Raw genomic sequence first — 21,854 nt, 5'->3', positions numbered from 1 at the left:
TGTTTAATATGGGGCCCACAATTTTTTTCACATTTATTAGAGTAAGGAAAAAATGAAAAAGTAATTAAATTCTATCTTATTTTAATATATGAGTATTTTAAGTATGTTGTTGTACAATAATTTCATTTGCTCCCAATAATGGGTTGATACGCATGTGGCAATGAGTCCATCATTATTGATTTAATTGTTTGATTTTCTAAGCATTTGTTTATTAACATTGTTTGTTTTATTAATATGGGATTCACTTTTTTTTTTTTTTTAATATTGTTTGATTCTGTTAATATAGGGTCCACTTTTTTGTTCCCGTGAGTTTGGATGTGGTGAGTTCCACTTTTTTTTCTTCCTTTTTTTTTATTGCTCGGTGTTATTTAGTATGGGGCCCACTCTTTTTTTTTAAGGGACAACGGACGATGAAGCATGGGTCTAAACCCATGCTTTATATAGTTTTTTTTTTATTTTTATTTTTTATATTGCCCGGTGTTGTTTAGTATGGGGCCCGCCCTTTTGGCCATTATTAGTTTGCACTATTTTTATGCATATAATATATATATATATATATACATACATACTATGTTCAAAACACGATTGATATAACATTGTAATTTGTGCTCCGTATCTAAAACTTTATTATATTAGTGTTTGCTAAGAATACAAAGTCTGCACTTTTTTTTTTTGGACACTGTTTATTTTTTTAATATGAGATTCACTTTTTTTATATATATATTGCTTGATTTTGTCAATATGGGAAACTATGTTCAAAACACGATTAATATAACATTGCAGTTTGTGCTCCGTATTTAAAACTTTATTATATTAGTGTTTGCTACGAATACGCATGGTGTTTAATATGGGGCCCACATTTTTTTTTAACATTGTTTGTTTTTTAATATGTGATTCACTTTTTTTTTAATATTGCTTAATTTTGTTAATATGGGGTTCACTTTTTTTTTCCCGTGAGTTTGGATGTGATGGGTTCCAGTTTTTTTTTTTTTTAATATTGGTTGATGTTTAATATGGGACCCACAATTTGTTTTAGTATTAGTGTTGTTTAATATATATGGGGCCCACAATTTTTTTTTTACAATTTTTATTTTTTATTTTTTATTATGAGCTGTTTAATATGGGGCCCAAATTTTTTTTTTTTTCATGGGGGTCCCACAACGGACGACGAAAAAGGAGCCCCACCCATGCTTCTTAATAGTAGTAAAGTAATGTAGTATGACTTCGTAGGTGATCCTAAAGCTGATTTACGGTCCCGCAATTTCTTGCCTCTTACAATTTAAATAAAAAAAAGAAGATTTTTTCAATTTCTTGTGATTTTTTTTCTAGATCTCTTATGTGTAAAAAATAAAAATCTCTTATAAAATGATCATAAAACCATAAAAGGTTTGTAAATGACCAAAAAACAATTTCTCCTTCTTGTTTTACAACATAGTTATTTAACTTTTATTAATTTTAATAAGTGCCAATTTCATTCTAAAACGGAGTCGAATATGGCAGGAATATACTTTGAATTTGCATGATATCTTCAAACAACTGCTCGCGAGCTATTCGCCCATGCGAAAGACTCAACAAGCTAATTTTAATTAAAAGGTATGGCGATGTTTGTTCACACTGAATTAACAAACCAACATTACAAAGATTGTGATTTCAAATCTCAAAATATTTAACAAAATAAGATTCACCTTGTATACAAGCCAACTGCCCAACAAAAACATTAATGCGCTTTAATAAAGATGAAATTATTAAGTTCAAAGCCATTTAAAACTGAAACTATAAAGCAGGAATCAGAATGTCTTCTATTAAGCAAAATCGTCCGCAATGAATCCAATAGAAAAGTTAGCAATCAACTAACATAGAGAAAAGAGAATTATTATATACACTCCGAAGACAACATCACTTCACAGCAGGATTAATTTAGCATCTTATAGTAGCTGGAACTTCAGTTTTGTTCCAGCAGCTTTGTTAATAGATAAACATGTCACCAGAATTAATGGATAACAGTGTAGTGATGATAAACTTTTCACCCCTGTAAACTATGGTGCTAACTCCGAACCATACTACCTGGAGTTGATCATAAAAGTGTTCTTCCATTCTGATCAACTTTTGAAATAGGAAGCAGTCACTAAGGCATCATAGTCTCATCGAAATCAATGTCACTGTCCAAACATTCATCAAAATACCCAAGGTCCCTGAGGTCCCTGTAGGCAACATCCTCAGCATGTTTGTCTTGCTTCTTCAACACCCTTTTCTTAGTACGTCCAGTGCTTTCAGTGAAGTACTCTTCATCTTTGGAGTTCCCGTTTTGTACATTGATGGAGTTTCTTCTCTTTTTACCTGAATCAGTACTGTCATTGCCGCTGCCACTCGTCTTAGCTGACTTCATGTGATCCCTGACGGTAGCCTCAATGGTTTCCAGTATCCTATCCCCATACTTGGTGATTTTTACCCTAAATTGCACCATCAGGCTCATTAAACATTGAGGAACTGAGTGAAAACATTGTCTAACTTATTCTCTTAACTTACTTGCCAATGCCATTGATGTCGAGTAACTCATTTGTAGTTCTAGGCACTTTCTGGCAAATCTGCTGCAGGGTAATATCTCTAGAAAATTAACAAAAAGGAGAATCATTTTATCAGCTCCTGACAATAGGAAAGAAGAAAAGTACAAACTGGAAAGTAACTTCAGTCGATGATAAAGCATACATTTCTAAGCTATACAAAGTGTCAAATTTGATTCCCTTTGCGTCCTTCAGACAGGAGAATATTTAAGTGAAGTATCATATAGATGAGAATGGCAAAGAAAAAGCTAAATTACTGAAAGCCCTCACAAAACCCAACCTGAATCCAAAAGTCTTAAGAATTTATATCACACTAGAATGTTTAAGGAGAAAAAATGTCCAGCATATCCTGTAAATAATTCATATTTTTCGTTTGGTTACTCCTCTTTTAATAAGTTGTACAAATAGGTAACCTAGGCCACTTGAATGCAAAGGCCTCAATACACATCAACTTTAAGAATACAGAACATCTCTAGCAGATCTTATTCCATGGCACGATATGCCAATTAAAAGCAATCCTTTTGAACAGGTTCTGAATTTCCCGTGCTTCTTTGGTCCACTTTTTATGTACTCCTATAGTTTAAGAGAACAAAATCTGAAGGCAGCAAAACAACAGGTCTAAATTGTATATCACATTTTCTAAAAGCCGGGAAATATTTAAAAGTGCAACTTAAATTCAATGTTATTGCCCAAGTGACATACTAGCAACAAGAAGATGCTTAATGACCTATGAGAGAAAAAGGAGAAGAGAGGAAAATAAAAAGAGATCCAAGAAGGCACTTACCCAAATATATGGTAAGCCATGACACCGTCTCCAGCTTCCTTAACAATATTAATACGAAGTTTCCGTAGAGCTGTATATAGTTTCGCTGAAAGTTTCTAACATAAACAAAACGAATAAGGTGTGTGGCACAGAACTTATTGATAAGAAAAGCACACCTACAACAAGGTGCTTGGATAGTCATACGTAATCTGAACATACTGAATCAAATGGAGATTGAGGTACAGCAGAAGGGTCTCTCCTTGGAGGACTCTGCTTTCCTGATGTTAGTGAACCTTTTGCTGGAGTGGCTTCAGATTTACCCAGCTTAGATGCCTTCACAGATGAAGGGAACCTGTAATAACATCAAATAGTTCATACTCCTGTGTGTTGCATGTGAAAATTTGATCAGGAACAGATGAAGATTTGGATTAGTTGCTTAGTATACAAGTAGTCATAGAAAGCACCCTTTAGAGACTGATTGAATGGATTATTTGATGAGTATAAAGTCAGTTATCTAATGATTTCTCTTTCAAACTTAGAAACCTTACACAAAAATATGATTATAAGTAAAAGTTTGCCAAACTTTAGCAACTTCCGAAAACAAAAATCAGACACAGGACTACACGTGGCAGAAGATAGAAAAAGACAATTTTCGCATCATCTAGCTAACATACATGCATTAACTGGACTCGTGATAGTCAATCACCAAAAACTAAATTATATTACAGACTGGGCAGGGAAAAAAAAAAGATGGACATGCGTAAGTTTTTCTTGATTATAATAAATTATGATAAACCGGAATGGTTTCAATAACCAGAAGCCATCTTTATTTTGGCAATACATAGATATATTGTTTCCACTAAATCAAGAGAATTCCAATGAATGGGATGGGCATTGATATGTAAAAGACCCACTGATTGGTCTTATTCTACACTTCAGGAAACTGATGGTGAGGGTACCAACACACGAAGTGGGACATGCTACATTTTAAGCCCTTAAAATTGTGTTGGGATGTACTACATTTTAAGCCCTTGAAATATATACCCTTCCCCTCTCATTGAATATGAGACCATCTACACAACAAGGAGTTTAAGATATTAACATGTGGTTGAAAATTTACTTCACAGGAAACATCATATCCAAGTTTAAAAGTCGAATTGTTAAATGAATTAGAATGTTCAATGTTGTGGAAATCTGACATCCCAAGTTGAATCATATGTATTAGGGCGGAGCAACTACATGGAAAAAGAAGATTCCTATAGTAAGTCATGCATGAACCACATCCCTAATTGGAGTTATCAGAAAACACAACATAAAGATTGAAATACAGTGAAGATGTTATTGTTCCTGGCCACAGTTTAACCAAATTTGGAAATCTGGGAGAAAGCCAAAAAAAAAAAAAAAAATCAAGCTCCAAACACATCTTTAATCATTCTGATAAGCCATGTTTCTGATTACTCAATTACTAGATGCAAAAATCAACTTATTTCAGAATGACAGACCATGCTAGTATCTTCAGATCCAACTTCAAAATAGTATTAACTTTATCATAATAGTAAGAAATGTGAAAAGAATTTGGTCACATCCAGTAACAATGAAACAGATCACAAGCTAAATGGAAGCAACGAGAACGGAAGTGAACCTTAATCTCATAGCCTGACCACCAGCAAATAGATTGTTGACCTTTGATTCATTCACCTGGAAAAAAAAAAAATAATAACATTTTCAGTTTCTTAGGAACCCTCAAATGGTTGAGATTTAAAAGATGTATATCTGAGATAAAGAGTGTTGGCCAGTCAAGAACTCTCACGTTCAGAAGATGAAAGTTGCGGAAATGAGGATGTTGTGATGGATGTGGGCATACTAGGAGAGATAGGATTAGAAATGAAGATATCCAGGACAACGTGGAAGTGGCCTCGGTGGAGGACAAGATACAGGAAGTGAGGCTGAGATGATTTGGGCCTGTGAAGAGATGCACGGATGCACCAGTGCGGAAGTGTGAGAGGTTGGCTATGGACGGTTTCAGGAGAGGTAGAGGTAGACCGACGAAGTATTGGGTAGAGGTGATTAAACAAGACATGGCCCAGTTTCAACTTACCGAGGATATGATCTTAGGTAGGAGGTTATGGAGGACACGGATTAGGGTAGAGGGTTAGTAGGTAGTTGAGCGGTGTCTCACTTATCCTTTCCCACTAGTAGTCGTAGTATTACCCTTATAGTTTCTTGTCCTTCGATTTCTGTTACTATATGTTGTTTCTTGTACTTTGATTATCGTATTAGTTTGTGGTAGTTATTGCTCCTTTTTTTTTTCAGACTACTCTATCATGCTTTTTTTTTTTTTTAGTATTTTGCCATCGCTTATTCGCTTCTATTATTTCTTTGTGTCGTACTGCTTTGAACTGCTTGTCCTGTGCCAAGGTCTACCGGAAAAAAATCCTCTCTACCTCCCAAGTTAGGGGTAAGGTCTGCGTACACTCTACCCTCCGCAGACCCCACTTGTGGGATTTCACTGAGTATGTTGTTTATATCCGAGATAAAGAAAGACAATTTTTTTCATATATGATATCTGAGAGGCTATTTTGTTTCTATTCTATCTTCAGTAAATTACCTTTAGAACTGATGAAACGGATCCATAAATGTCACTCTTTTTAACATCCTCCACAAGAATATCTTCAGTAACAAGATGACGTAGCACGCGGGATGCTTCACCCTTGGCTAGATGCTTTCCAGCTCCATGTAGACGCAAGGACTCATGTCTTTGTTTCTTCACCTATATTTTACATAATAGTAAAGGAGATCATATTAGCCAATGAGAAAAAAAAAAAGATAAGAAACGAGAAGTCAACAACTAAGACATACATATTGACTCAAGGAGCCCCTGTAGACTTCCAAAACATGGGCTGACGAGAACTTTTGACCTGTCATCTTCACCAATTCAACCTGACATGGCAAGCAAGTTATCAATGTTTACTAAAACCAGCAACAATCTAGTGTTTCGAGGAAGTGACTGTCTTCTGTCAAATACAGAATTGAACAAACTAATTTTTCCCTTACTAATTGCTTTGCAACTTCAGTGACATCTTTCTCTATACAGTTCTGAGTCTTGCAGCAATTATCACATGTTTTTCTGCAGTTGGTAGATTCAAATTTCTCTCCAAAGTGAATAAGCTGAAGGAGACGACGACAATCAACATCATTCTCACAGTAACTGACCTGAAAAAAGTGTTGAAAGACTTAAGCAAACTAACATTACAACAGTGAAGATCTCAGTGACTTAAGAAGAATCACATGCCATTCTTAGAAGATTTTCCACGTTTGTCTCAAGGATCCTCCCTGAAGCTGCCACATTTGAACGACCATATCCAGATCCAAAGGGACTCTGCTCTACGGTGCCTTGACTGATCATATGCTTGACTCGTATCTATTGAAATTCAAAAAAGAAAAAAAATATATGTTTAATAAGAAATAAAGAAATAGAGGAGATCAATACTCATATAATACTTTGCCAACAGAAACAAGAAACATAATGGGACAGAGGCTCACATAATCACTATAACTGTAGTACAAAACACAAGAGGAAGGTAGACCATCTCTACCAGCACGACCGCACTCCTATTGCACAAAATAACAGCAGAGTCAATTTTATACTCCATTGAACTGAATTTAACACACTAGTTGTTCGGAAAAGCAAAAGAAAGAACTAAAAATTAAAGTTTCAGCAACCACCTGATGGTACCCTTCAATAGATTTTGGCAAAGAATGATGAATGACAAAACGAACATCTGGCTTGTTGATACCTGAAGTCATCATGTTAATGCTGATTAGTTAATAGCAGATCAGCTTGAAAAGGCCACTTACTCAATCATACCCATTCCAAACGCAATAGTTGCACATATAATATTGATCTCATCTTTGCTCCACTGCTTCTGGACGTTAGCTCGCTGAGCACCATCCATGCTGCCATGATAAAATGCTGCTTTATGTCCATATTCCTGCAAATTGAATATTTCCATTAGACAATAATAAACTCCAAAGAAGAATTATTTGGACTGGACAAGAAAAGAAAAAGTGAAAAGGATCTTTATCGGTCTCATCTATTTAGCTAATAGACAAAAACAGTGGTGAATTTTATACGTAATTCAATCAAACAGCCACAAGCTCCTTGAACATACTGTTCCATAAGGAATAAAGGTTGCTGACTAAGTATTTGACACAGCACTTTCTGTTTATATAGAGATGAAATCCATACTTAAGAAGATAAATTACTTCAGAGAGCCCTAGCTTATTGCTAGAAGTTTAAAGTACCTGAATATTAGAGCCACAGTGACAGATTTCTAATTTATGATCATCTTTTATAAAACCAATGCAAGAAAACACAAAAACCCTTCAATTGTAGACGCAAATCAAAGATTTACCATTACTAAAGAAGAAGCTTAAAGGAAGAAGAGATTTCATAAGGTGATATCTAAATACAAACAAGCAACCACTCAAACTAGTTCAAAATTATACCCACATCACAAGAGAAATGAATACAAACACCATCTTGTTTACATCATGCATTATATTATGTTTTAAGAAAGTTTTCGCTAGGAAACCAGTAATAAGCAAGCAAGAAAGAAATAGACTGCTTAGTAAAGGTGATAAACCTGCAGCTTTTCTGCTACTCTCTCACAATCCATTCTAGAAAGACAGTAAACTATCCCGCATTGATCAAAATGATTTGTCCGTATGAAGTTGTCAATGTCTTCCAAACACTTCTTTGTCTTTGGGATAACGGTATATCTGCAACATTGACAAATTTTCACGATCATGTATTTTTAAGGCCAGGAGTGGTAGAGTACCACTATATTTTCAGAATTATTTTTTCACCTTAAATTTGGACGATTAAAGCTCTGTCGGAAAATAATGCAGTTGGCAAGACCAAGAGCCTGAACAACATCTTCCTTCACACTTAATGTAGCAGTCGCCGTCAAGGCTAGAACAGGCACGGTTGGGAACTTTTGCTTCAGGATACCTAGACCCTGGATGACAACTGAAAAGTTTAGCATCCATCAAAAGTGCCCCAACAAATATGATGGCACGAAAATGTTTGCAAAGACATTACCTGATAATCAGGCCTGAAATCATGTCCCCATTGGCTTACGCAATGTGCTTCATCAATAACAATTCTAGCAAGTGATTCACGAGTATGTAGACTTTCTAAGTGTCTCAAAAGAACATCACTTCTGCACTACCATACCAGTAATCTTAGTATTACAAAATATAATTTGGTTTTAAGGATAATTTTTGATGTAGTAAGGAATGCCCTTTATGTTCCTTAGGACCATGCATAATAATTACTAGAAACAATATAAATTTTGTTATCATGACTCTAGAAGTTTGACCTTTTGTATAGTCAAGGCAAACTTAAAGCTCTATTCATTTTTACACCAAACAACTTATTCAGCTAGGTATTAAATTATGTCATTGTCAAAAGCCAAAATCCTAATAATTCCACTGCTGAGGCCCTACCAAATACAGGAAGAATGAATCAAGGGACTAACAGATCGACTTTGAGGAAGTCGCTGCTCTGCACATTGTTGCATTTAGTCTAGCATGAATATAATTCCCTTCATCCGGTCCCTCATCTAAAGTGCCAGAAAAATTCTAACTCTTGTGGGTAGTGCAACTAAATTTCTGAAGTACAACCTTCCTTGTTCAAAGCAACAAGGCCAAGTTTCAAGAAGTAGCACTATCCAAGTCATAAATTTTTATTTTTTTTTAATTGATAAGGTATCCAAGTCATAGTAATTACATAATTGAGCAATCACAAAACATTCATAGTAGCGTATCCATCATACCTTCAGAAAGGTTTCAAGGCAAATGTCACATGATGTGTCTCCGCTCTCCAATAAGGAACTAACTTTTTCTACTAGCACCTCACTACTTTCATATTCTCACCAGAATAACAGATCAGTAAAGCTAATGCAGCCTGCTATACGATCCAGAATCAATATTCTAATGGAAATCGGATATTGTTTATAATTGCTAAGGAAGCTAGACCTTTTACTAACGGATTTCTTGAAGCACATTTAAATGATATTAGAAAAGTATAAGCCAGAGGACTTTGGTACTTGAGAGAAGAATAGAAGTAGGCTTCTGAAAACCCTAAGGATATCAGTTCAACATCCAGCCTGGATCACCAAAAGTGGGGAAAGGTTAAGATAATTCTTATCCAGCCTGGATCACCAAATAGATTGATTCAAGTATCTATTGTATTTGTACACATTATTAGTTTTGAATTTATATACACATATAACCATTTTTGTGGAAAAGAACAGAGGACATGAATGATCTTCGTTACACTGCAAATTGGGAAATGTTTCTGAACCTGTTCTGGACAAAAACATATGATGTTGTCAAGAGCTTCTTGGTGTTGGGCAGGCAGAAAGGTAGATAAAGAAATCAGGAAGCTGTCTATCACTATTCCTACCTACATTTTTTGGGGTAACATGGCTGGAGAAGATCAGAGATACTTTGAGGGAAAGGAAGAACCTGCAAATAAGCTTAACTATAGATGCTTGTATCTTTCTTTTTTCTGATAAAATGCTTGTATCTTATCTTTTCCGCATAGTTTGTTGAATGTACGTGACATGAATAGCTTGTTAGAATTCCTCAACACCCTACATTTATAATGAAACTTATTTTGCACTCATACATATTTTGCACCTACTTGGTGCTGATTTAATTCAATGAAATTCCTTGTCTATTTTTTTCAGAAAAAAAGTTGCATATTTTTGTCTTCATTTCGTATTAGCAGGATTATGGCAAGTTTATTAAAAGATCTACTGAGGTCATAAAGTGGAACGAAGATGGATAAGGAAAATAACAGTTTAAGGTTTTGTAGGTGCTTTGGCTGGAAAAGAACCAAAGGCGTTTGAGGGCATAAGACAGTTGGTTCATAGACTGAAGAATAAAAGTTCATACTTGGACTTTTTGGTGTGATATGCCACATATGTATGATGTAGAAACACCGAGATTTTCTTAGCACCATGCATTTATATGATATGCCAAATGTGTACAAGCTTTGACCTTTTGCTTGTAATATTCTACACCATCTTGGTGTTCTTCAATGAAAAATACTTTTATCCATTAAATAGAAAAACGGTACAATAGTTAGCAGATACAAGGTACACCTTTAGCAAAGAATTTCAAGATATGTCTCAAGTCCTAAATATCAGACTCTTCACTCAGAGAAGTTAACATAAGTTTCAAAGTTACGAAATGAAATTACGAGCACGCACTTGGCAACTTTCTCTGGTGTAACATATAAAAATTTGTATTTGCAACCATCTGAATTGAGCTCCCTGAATATCTCCTGTTGCTCAGTCCACTCCATATTGGAACTAAGATAAGCAGCAGGTATGTTAACCTGTAATGTAAACATACCATGAAATCACAGCATTAAGGTAGATATCTTAGAAGCAGATGAAGTTATTACGGTCTCAACCATCAGTACCTGCAGCAAATGCATTATCTGATCTTGGATGAGCGAAACAAGAGGTGAAATAACCAAAGTAATCCCAGGACAGATGAGAGCAGGAAGCTGCAGGAAGTCGGTCATGAATGTGAGAGTCCCACCACCAAAAGTTCAAGTATCAAGCCCAGTATACAATAAGTGGAATTTCCAGATGACGAAACAAATTATATGTCTATGGCATAGGTAGTATAATAAAAAATGTACAACAGTAAACTGGAGCTCACAAAAATATGTTTATCTTGTGAAGTAGTTATATTGGAATAGCAGCAATAACGAAGTCCACATTTTCGGTACAAATTACCACGGCAAGAGAAAGAAGAATGTAGATATCAATAGTGGAGCCACAAGGAAAATAAAAGTCTCTAACACCAGATAGCTCAATTCCATAATGATGGTGCATTTTTTCTATTTGATGCATTTAATAGCCGTAACAGTTGGTGTACAAAGATTGACTCGAACACCTTTTTAGATAAATAAGCCAAGCCCAAGTATACCCAAGCCGAGCTTGGCAAGAATAATTTTCACAAACATTTCTTTATTTCTTTGCATATAAGCCTTTCAACATATACAGGGGCGTATCTCCGTGACAAAGGGAATTTCCCCTACTTTAACTCCCAGCAGCATGACTCCTGTCACCCTTCTTTATCTCCTGATGGGCAAGGACCCACCTACCCCTGTTGTAGATGGCTTCCACTAGATATTCTCTAGCCTCATCATGGTTGTCTACTTCTCCCTAGCAGTCACCAGAGTTTCAGGCAAACCACCACAGATGGAAACATCTTGCATCTCTCATCATCGTCAGGCTTCAATAATTCTCCTAGCCCTCCCTCTTTCTTTTCGTAGGGCTAAATCCATTAAAGAAACTGATTGAATACTTTTCTCCTTCGTGAATATAGGAGTTCTCTTTAGCTATGAACTACATATGTATGTTTAAGAATCTGTAAAATATCTGTCGTCAAAAAAAAAAAGAATCTGTAAATTTTCTGATATTTCTTTTCTTGGGAAATAGGTATCGATTTCATTAGGAATGGTTTTACTAAACAGAGGTAGGTCAAAAACTTGGAAGAATCATTGAATCCAATCAGTGGGAAAAAAAAAATCCGGACGATTTTGATCACTGAAATTTAAACAAGTGAGCTCTAGAACAGGCTGAGCGTGAACATTCACAACAGGGGTGACTTGTTAACAGCTCTACAGGCATTCATACCAGCACTCATAGAGCTGGTGGAATTACAATTTATGTAGGAAAAATGAAATGAGCACCTAGTCTGGAAGAAGAATTGCTATTGTCATTTGCCGTTACAATGGAAGAAATTTAACATTTAGTGCAATGACATGTGACAACCTTCATGGCCATTATCAACAACTGATTAAGTGGTAAATTGATCAACAAGGAATTTCGGTACAATCTGATGGCTTCTAAGCAAAATGAACCCAGAAGAGAGCGCAGCTAAGAAGGTTTGATGGTTCTTCTGTTGTTTAATCACCTTCTGTAACAGGTACAACCACGTCACCCTCCAAAACTTAAAATTTTACCAGATAATAGCATCTTAAACAGATTACATTTGCTTCGCATTATAATCACCACTGAGGAAGGCCTCAAAAGCCAGAAAATCAAATGTCTCACCTGATATGTCAGACTCTTGCCTCCTCCTGTTGGCATTAAAACAAATACGTCATGTCCGCTCATTGTTGCATTTATCACCTCTCTTTGATTAGGACGAAAAGAGTGATTTCCGAATACTTTTTTATTATCGACCTGACAATGGAAAACATGTCTAAATTCAACAATTCAACTCCAGAAACATCTCATTCTTGCAGACACGTTTAAAAACACACCTCAAGCTTCTTTGTCCAAGGGAAATCTCGGCTACTCCACTTCTTGTCATTTGAACCATCAATATAGTTAACTTCAAGATACTTTGGGATGTATGGTTCTCTCTCTACTGGGGCTGTCGAAAGTCCATATCCACCAGTCACATCAAATGAAAGTGATGATGAATTCCAGTTGTCAAAGTGACTGGACTCATTATATCCACTAAACTGTGTGTCGAGTCTCACAGGATTAATCCTGGAAGGGAATGCAGAAGGTGTTTCATACTGAAAGGCAGAAGTCAGTGTGGAAGCAGAACACTGTGACATCTTTCTTTCCTCATTGGCTGATACAGTTTGAAGAAATTTTTCAAGGTGTTGAATTTGCAATTTCAGCTGTGACCTGAGAGTATGCAAATGCAACCAGTTATAAGCTTCACTATTGTCTAAAACCTTTGTCAAGGAATAACAAATGTGCAGCACAGACAAGGCAGAGTATGAGAAATATCAATATGGAAATAGAAAAGAATAATATAGGAGAGCATACCGTTCTTGGCGAAGCATTTCAACCTGTTCTGAACTCAGGTCTGAAACATTGTCAAGGAGATCATTTGAAATGTTAATTAGCTTATCCTTCATCTCTTGTAAATGATCCGAGGCTCCAGGACAAAGTCCTAGCTGTATTAATTGCAAAAATCATGCGTCAGAGTTAAGAAAATATCAGTGACTTTGAAACTAATATGATTGAGGCACGAAAACATTATCACCTTCAACCCATGGTTGCAGTTTAAGGACAATTCAGGTGGCAAATTTGTCTCCTCAGGTCCAGCCAAATTTTTAGAATTTGTATCTGGAGTAATTGACGGAAACCTTGAGACAGAAGGCTGCGGTGTGCAGTTGGTCTGATAGTGTTCTACTATTTGGTCGACATCTATATTCTGAAAAAGGAATGTAGCATAATTTCCTAACTGTCTAAAACCTCCCAGATAGAGACAAATTATCAGGGTAAGATAGTCAAAGTGACAAACATAGACAGTTCATTAACAAGTATATTTCATCCTTTACTGCAGAACCCACTAAACAAGAGACAGTACCAATTAGTGCAAAATATGGATTTTTGTCTCCTTTCTTTTTCTTTTTTTCCTATTCTCGTTTCCGGCATTTCGTTAAAAGAAGCAAGGTAAAGATCCCTTGTTTTGGTCTCTTATACTCAAAATATCAGCATATTCATATAGGATCAAGTCTGTGAGTCCTAGTTCCAAGAGTCAACAACCAATAATATGATATGAGATATCCTATGGAAAGTCAGAGGTCTTTTCCGTTATACGCTTAAGCCACGCCAAAAATTACCAGAAGGATGTCATCTTCTTCAACTCCATCAGCACAAAAGCTATACGACTCCCTTGTCTTGCTTACACCAATTGCATGACTGCTGGATATTTCCCCTACGCCTCGAGCATGAGAATTATTAGCCACTGAAGTGTCTACTCCATTCTGCCTGTTCACAACATTACCTGTTTCTGCTACACCACTTGAATGTGATGGAAAACAATTTCCTGCATACGTTGTCGAGTCACTGTTTTCACTATTTTCACCAGCACCTTGATGCACTGGCCTGCACCTTGCAGAAGCACAATTGCCATCAGATACGCGCAGGGCTTGTGTGTGATGAGAGTGTTGTGAAAAAGTATTGACATCTTTGGTTAGTTGTAGAGTTTTCCCTGGTCTTGTGTAACTCTTGGGAGACAACTTAAGGCTTGTTAGAAGCTTCCAAGCCTGCCAAGAATTGGGAATCCAATATGAAAAGTGATGCTTTTAGCTAGCCCAACAAAGATGCAGGACTCAAACACAAATAAATATTTCCTTCAGCATTTTATGCAAGGATCCATTGAAAATGTGCTCGTGAAGCTAGTGCCTACATAAATCAATTCTACAATTTGTAAAACTAATGGAAAGCGGAAATAATAATATGGTCTCAATTAATAATAGATGTATTGAGTGCTATCATGAATGGAACGGTTGGAGGATAGCAATATCTTGCAGACCCAAATGCACCTTTTCAGCTTCCAATTTTGTTACACTTCTGATTTGACAAGCCATTGACCTGTAAAAATGACAATAAGCAATAGAATAAGAATACAAGCATCTTTTAACTGATATAAAAACCGTACAGCACATAGATACAATTAGTTTTCGGATAGTGCCAATTTCTTTATAAGCAATATACCAAGAAATAAAAAGAGAAAATTCCCCAGGTATTTGCTAAGTGATAACCTGATGATGGATCTGAGTAGGTTCAATAGGATGAGTCAATGCTTTACATTTTTGTGTCAGTGACTCCGCGTGATTACTTATCTTGAGATGAAAAAATTTATAGGTGCTAGCATTAAGTACATCCAGCACAGTAGACCTTACTGGTCCTAAATATAGCAATGCTGGAGTATACAACAAAGTTGGAAACACAGAAAGCAATATGACTATAGTTGCATGGTTTAAAGTTCAACCACCCAATGGTTGATGTCTTGTATGCATCAATCATGTACAAAGGTTGTGTTCTTTGAAACGTTTAAGTAGAAAAAATGTGCAATGTAATGAGAAAACAAATACACACCTGGCATTCATTTCTTCTCTAACACAAGGTCTTTGTGTCGGAAGAGAGAAAAGGAAGTTCGAACTCAAGAACTTATCTTGGCATGAAAAATTATCAAGTGCAGTAACATGCTGCGTCAAGTTGCCTTTTGGAAGCTTATCTTTAGACATGGAACCTCCAGTAGAATTGACTGCCCTGCATTGAACATCCAATTTTAAGGCATGAAAAAGACACTCCAGCAAACTTCAAGAAACAAAAAAAACAGGAAAAAACAAACATATTTGCACACATAAAATACAAGAAACTAGCCTCATCTGTTGTGCATTTGGGTATGAATTAACACAAACTACTTCCCTTACAGGCTAGCTCGCTGAAAATCAAAACCATACATAAAAACCTGTAAATGTCACCAAATTGTCCGGAATAGGAGCATGAAGAATTAATCTATAACCAACTGATTAAGCAAAAACAATTAGTATATATACGACGTCCGTCTCAAATTATCTGTCGTGTTTCTCCCTTACAACCCCCTTAAAAAAATATTGATTAGGAGGGGTTTTGACTATTTTACCTTTATTTATCTCTTCATTTTATACATTTACTCTATCTATCATCTACGAGTCATCTCCCCGTAATTAAGGTGTTTGTAGTCTTCAAAAACAATCACAATTAAGGGCAAAATGTGAAAAGAATAATGAATTTTGTCTTGAACCTCTAAAATGACAAGTAATTTGAGACAACTATTGTAAGAAAGCACGACCAATAATTTGGGATAGAGGGAGTAATGTATTCTTTAAAATTTGTCTATATAGCGCAGACAAACACACAAACAAACATATATATAACCAGACGAGATAAGCCTCCCAAAAAAAAAACGAAAGGATAGGAAAATTATGTGCATTGATACTAATACTCCGGTAATCATTAAGAACACTCGTCAGGTGTGAAAGTTAACAGAAATTGAGCAATTACTGAAACGGAGATCTCGAATTGAAGATTTAAATAAATTCACATTGAAAATGTGAAGGATGGAACTGACCATAAATGTGACAAGTCACCGTCGTAGGTAGGCCTGTAATGTAAGTGACGATATGGAGAGAGAATAGAGAGGGGGGTTGAAAGCTTCAAATTTCGAGACGCGGGATTTGGCGGGATATTTTCACAAACGAGTTGGGGCTTGGTTGTATTCAGGTTTGGGACAAACAATACACTTGTATACCACTTTCATACAATTTGGATACACTTTTTTCTTTTTCTTTTGGTATACAATCCGGTCAAAATATATACTAATTTATATACAATCTTTTTTGTTGTATATAATTCTGTCAAAACATACGACCAACATACAACTTGCGTAGAGTTATGTTTTTGTATGTATTTCATATATTGTGTGTATGTCGTTTTATGTCCAGTGATACATTAGACATACAATATACATCCTAGATATAAAATATGTACAACTTATATATTGAGATCTGGCAGAAAAAAATAAACATTGTTCTCTTTCATCTTCGAGTTTTAATATGAAATTCCAGCCAAAAAACCATCTAATCTTTGCCAAATCCCCTCAAAATTGACATATAATTTCAAAGAATATTCTCAATCGTTTGCAAGAAGGGGAACCTTGACATAACTGATAAAGTTTATGCCATGTGATCATGAGATCATGGGTTCGAGTCATGAAAATAGCCTTTTGCAAAAATACTGAATAAGGCTGCGTACAATAGACCCTCATAGTCAGTGGCAGAGCCAGGATTTCCGCCAAGGGGTTCAAAATATAAAAAAGTAAACATACAAAGAAGTCTAAGGAGGTTCAACATCTGCTATATATAAATAAAAAATAATTTAACCTTGTAAAAATAGTATTTTTTTCTGCCGAGGGGGTTCGGATGAACACCCTCGGCATAGTGTGGCGCCGCCACTGCTCATAGTTCGACCAACGCATAGCGAGAGCTTAATGAACTAAGCTGCCCTTTTATTTTCAGTCGTTTGCAACAAGACATAATCCAATAAATAACAATTTTGTCATAACTATTATAAATATCCCAAATTAGTGGATATCCATTAAGTTAGAAATATCCCAAAATATCTCCTTTGTATGTTGCTCCTATAAATAGGATGCACATATGCAATGTTGAAAGAGCAGAAGTAATATAATCTGATATCTCTCTACATATTCTCTCTACATATTTCTTATGTGTATTTACTTTATAGTTTTATTTCATAACACGTTATCATCACGAGACTCTGTCATCTCGAGCAAATACTTTACAAGCCTCGAAGGTATTGATTTCTTTGTTTTCCATTACTAATGGCAAATCTTTCTAGACGTGAATTTGTAGCCTTAGATATATCCGGCAATAGCTATATGTCTTGGATTCTTGATGCCGAGATTCACCTTAATGCGATGGGTCTGGAAGACACCATCAAAGATAAAAATGAGGCATCAAACCAAAACCGTGTTAAGGCAATGATATTCCTCCGCCATCATCTTGATGAGAATTTAACAATGGAATATCTGACGGTTAAGAATCCTCTTACGCTGTGGAATGACCTGAAAGATAGATATGATCACCTGAAGATGGTCATACTTCCACAAGCACGTTTTGATTGGCTCCATTTAAGGTTCCAGGATTTTAAATCTGTTAAGGCATATAATTCTACAATGTTTAAAATTATTTCTCAACTGAAATTATGTGGTGAAAATATTACTGATGATGATATGCTGGAGAAAACATTCTCCACTTTTCCTGCCTCGAGTATGCTCCTGCATCAGCAATACCGAGAGATGAAGTTCAAAAAATATTCTGATCTAATCTCACATCTTCTAGTGGCTGAACAACATAATGAATTACTGATGAAAAATCATGAAAGCCGACCCACTGGTACTGCCCCATTCCCTGAAGTGAATGAGGCAAATTTTCGCCATTCTAGGCGTGGAAGAGGTCGTGGTCATGGTCGTGGTCGAGGAAGGAATTTTAATCATGATTCTCGTTTTGCACCATATAATACCCTTCACCACCAGCAGTGTAAAAGGAAGGATGAAAAGCATGAAGTTGTGCAAAAGAAAAATTCAGAAAATAATTGCTTCTGATGTGGAGGAAAAGGGCACTGGTCACGTACCTGTCGTACGCCAAAGCACCTTGTTGAGCTATATCAAGCCTCCCTCAAAAGGGCAGAAAAGGATGCCGAAGCAAATTTTATTTCTGAATATAATGTTGAGCCCATGCATCTAGATGTGGCAGATTTCTTTGAACTCCCTGAAGGGAAAATAGATCATCTGATCGGTGATGGATCTGTATTAACTTAGATATTTCATACATGTCGTTTGTATTAGCTATTGTGGTTATGTTTCCATATATATGTAATATAGTGTGTGCAATACTTTGTCTAATCAAATATCTACTTCGATGTTTACTTTGCCTATTCTTTCGTTTTGAAGAATATATGGAAAATCCTCAAATATTATTTGGATCAATGACCGTGAAGATATTTGTGTGATTGATAGTGGAACAACGCATGCTATATTCAAATATAAGAAATACTTTTCTCACTTGCGTAGAAAAAGGGGAAATATTAATACAATTTCTGGCAATTCGATATTAATTGAGGGCTCCGGAAGAGCTACTATATTTCTACCTAAGGGGACGAAACTTGTTATAGAAGATGCATTGTTCTCTTCTAGATCCCCAAGAAACTTGTTGAGTTTCAAAGATATCCGTCGTAATGGGTATCACGTTGAGACATTAAATGAAACAAATGATGAATATCTTATCATTACAAAGAATGTCTCCGGCCAAAAATATGTTTTGGAGAAATTACCAACTTTGTCTTCTGGCCTGTACTATGCAGAAATTAGTACAATGGAAGCACACTCAATCGTAAACCAGAAGTTTAACGATTCAGGAACTTTTGTGCTTTGGCATGACCGAATGGGTCATCCTGGATCAATAATGATGAGACGAATTATTGAAAATTCAAAAGGGCATCCACTTAAGAACCTGAAGATTCTTGAAAGTAGTGAATTTTCATGTGTCGCTTGTCATCAGGGCAAATTGATAACCAGGTCATCACCAGTGAAAGTTGACATTGAATCCCCTACTTTTCTAGATCATATACATGGGGATATATGTGGACCTATTCACCCATCTTGTGGGTCATTTAGATATTTTATGGTTCTAATAGATGCGTCTTCGAGATGGTCTCATGTGTGCCTCATATCGTCTCGCAACCTGGCGTTTGCGAAATTATTGGCACAAATAATACGCTTAAGGGCACACTTTCCAGATTATCCTATAAAGGCTATACGTCTTGATAATGCTGGAGAATTTACATCCCAAGCTTTTGATGATTATTGTTTATCAGTTGGGATAAAGGTTGAACATCTTGTAGCACATGTTCATACCCAAAATGGCCTTGCTGAATCATTTATTAAGCGTGTGCAATTGATAGCAAGACCATTACTTATGAAAACACGGTTGCCTACAACCGTCTGGGGTCATGCTATTTTACATGCAGCATCTCTTATTCGTCTTAGACCGACTCATTATAATAAATACTCCCCGTCACAATTAGTATTTGGTCATGAACCAAATATTGCTCATCTCCGAATCTTTGGCTGTGCTGTATATGTGCCTGTAGCACCACCACAGCGCACTAAGATGGGCCCCCAAAGAAGGTTAGGAATATATGTTGGGTTTGAATCACCCTCCATTATTCGCTATCTTGAGCCATTGACGGGAGATTTATTCACTGCCCGATTTGCAGATTGTCGATTTGATGAAACAAATTTTCCACAATTAGGGGGAGAGAAAAAAGAAATCAAAAGAGAAATTGCGTGGAGAGTTCCATCACTATCTTATTTTGATCCACGTACCCCTATATGTGAGAAGGAGATCCAGAAGATCATCCACTTACAGAAAATAACAAATCAAATGCCAGACGGATTTATTGATTTGAAAAGAATAACTAAGTCGCATATCCCTGCAGAGAATGTGCCTATTCGAATTGATGTTCCAAAGGAACAATCTACTAGTGTCATAGCCTCTGAATCTCATCCACGCCTGAAGCGTGGTAGGCCATTGGGCTCCAAGGATAAAAATCCAAGAAAAAGAAATACAAACAATGATCAGAATGACACTATGAAAGGATCTCATGAAGAGATTCAAGATCTGATTAATGTTGATATTCCTGAAGAAATCAGCAAACCCGAGACTTCAGTGAGTGAAGAACTATATCGTTCGAAAATTGTGGTGAATAGTGTTTTTGCATATAATGTTGCACTAAATATTATAAAAGGCAGTGAGAATCAGGAACCTCAATATGTCGGAGAATGTCGACGAAGATATGATTGACCAAAATGGCAAGAAGCAATTCAATCAGAATTGAATTCACTTGCTAAACGTGAGGTTTTTAGACCTGTAGTCCAAACGCCTAATGGTGTAAAACCAGTTGGTCACAAATGGGTCTTTGTACGGAAAAGAAATGAGAGAAATGAAATTGTGCGATACAAAGCACGCCTTGTTGCACAAGGATTCTCTCAAAGACCCGGCATCGACTATGAAGAAACATATTCACCAGTTATGGATGCTATAACATTTCGATACCTCATGGGTTTAGCTGTCTATGAAACCCTTGAAATACATCTTATGGATGTGGTTACAGCTTATCTTTATGGTTCACTTGATAATGAAATTTATATGAAAATTCCTGAAGGATATAAAATGCCTGAAGCATTTGGTTTAAAGTCTCGGGAAATGTATTCAATCAGATTACAAAGATCATTATATGGTTTAAAACAATCAGGGCGTATGTGGTATAATCGCCTAAGTGAGTACTTGATAAATGAAGGATATATAAATGATGCCATTTGTCCATGTGTTTTTATTAAGAAAACAAAATCAGGGTTCATTATACTTGCTGTTTATGTTGATGACATAAACCTCATTGGAACTCCAGAAGAGCTCCAAAAGGCGATTGAATAATTAAAGAAAGAATTTGAGATGAAAGATCTCGGAAAGACAAAACTTTGTCTTGGTCTGCAAATTGAACATTTCGCAAAAGGGATCTTTATCCATCAATCTGCCTATACTGAGAAAGTTTTAAATCGGTTTTACATGGACAATGTGCATCCTTTAAGTACTCCTATGGTTGTTCGCTCACTTGAAGTGAGCAAAGATCCGTTCCGACCTCAGGAAGAAAACGAAGAGCTACTTGGTCCTGAAGTACCATATCTTAGTGCAATAGGTGCACTTATGTATCTTGCTAATGCTACAAGACCTGACATAGCATTTTCTGTTAATTTGCTAGCAAGATATAGCTCTTCTCCTACACGGAGGCATTGGAACGGGATTAAGCATATATTGCGATATCTGAAGGGAACTAGCGATATGGGTCTGTTTTATACTAACAAAGGTAGTACAGATCTTGTTGGTTATGCAGATGCAGGTTATTTATCTGATCCACATAAAGCTCGATCTCAAACGGGCTATCTGTTTACATGCGGAGGTACTGCTATATCATGGCGATCGACCAAGCAGTCCATTGTTGCTACTTCTTCAAATCATGCTGAGATAATCGCTATTCATGAAGCAAGTAGAGAATGTGTGT

At 36.2% G+C, this 21,854-nt stretch overlaps 1 protein-coding gene across 5 annotated transcripts; it reads right to left on the bottom strand.

Annotated features, from left to right (window-relative positions):
* Positions 1-1,774: 1,774 nt before the first annotated feature.
* On the bottom strand, positions 1,775-16,493 carry LOC132598678 (ATP-dependent DNA helicase Q-like 4A). 5 transcript variants are annotated; one of them, XM_060311685.1, is made up of 26 exons: positions 16,285-16,493; positions 15,555-15,615; positions 15,267-15,440; positions 14,711-14,759; positions 14,006-14,431; positions 13,423-13,593; positions 13,203-13,333; positions 12,683-13,058; positions 12,471-12,602; positions 10,823-10,909; positions 10,608-10,735; positions 8,429-8,549; positions 8,194-8,345; positions 7,971-8,106; positions 7,193-7,316; positions 7,051-7,121; positions 6,868-6,936; positions 6,617-6,745; positions 6,379-6,537; positions 6,184-6,264; positions 5,933-6,094; positions 4,967-5,022; positions 3,544-3,676; positions 3,346-3,440; positions 2,527-2,604; positions 1,775-2,450 (listed from the first exon to the last, which is right to left on the bottom strand). In XM_060311685.1, exons 2-26 carry the CDS (start codon positions 15,557-15,559, stop codon positions 2,126-2,128), a joined length of 3,570 nt encoding a protein of 1,189 aa, XP_060167668.1. In that variant the 5' UTR covers positions 15,560-15,615; positions 16,285-16,493; the 3' UTR covers positions 1,775-2,125. The 5 variants fall into 5 exon arrangements, with proteins under 5 accessions (XP_060167668.1, XP_060167669.1, XP_060167670.1 ...); XM_060311686.1 differs by lacking the exon at positions 15,555-15,615; XM_060311687.1 differs by lacking the exon at positions 15,555-15,615 and having other exon boundaries at positions 16,218-16,286.
* Between the last annotated feature and the right edge of the window lie 5,361 nt (positions 16,494-21,854).

The sequence above is a fragment of the Lycium barbarum genome, chromosome 6 (assembly GCF_019175385.1).
Source record: "Lycium barbarum isolate Lr01 chromosome 6, ASM1917538v2, whole genome shotgun sequence".
NCBI classification, from domain to species: domain Eukaryota; kingdom Viridiplantae; phylum Streptophyta; class Magnoliopsida; order Solanales; family Solanaceae; genus Lycium; species Lycium barbarum.
This window is presented reverse-complemented; position numbering and strand designations above follow the sequence as displayed.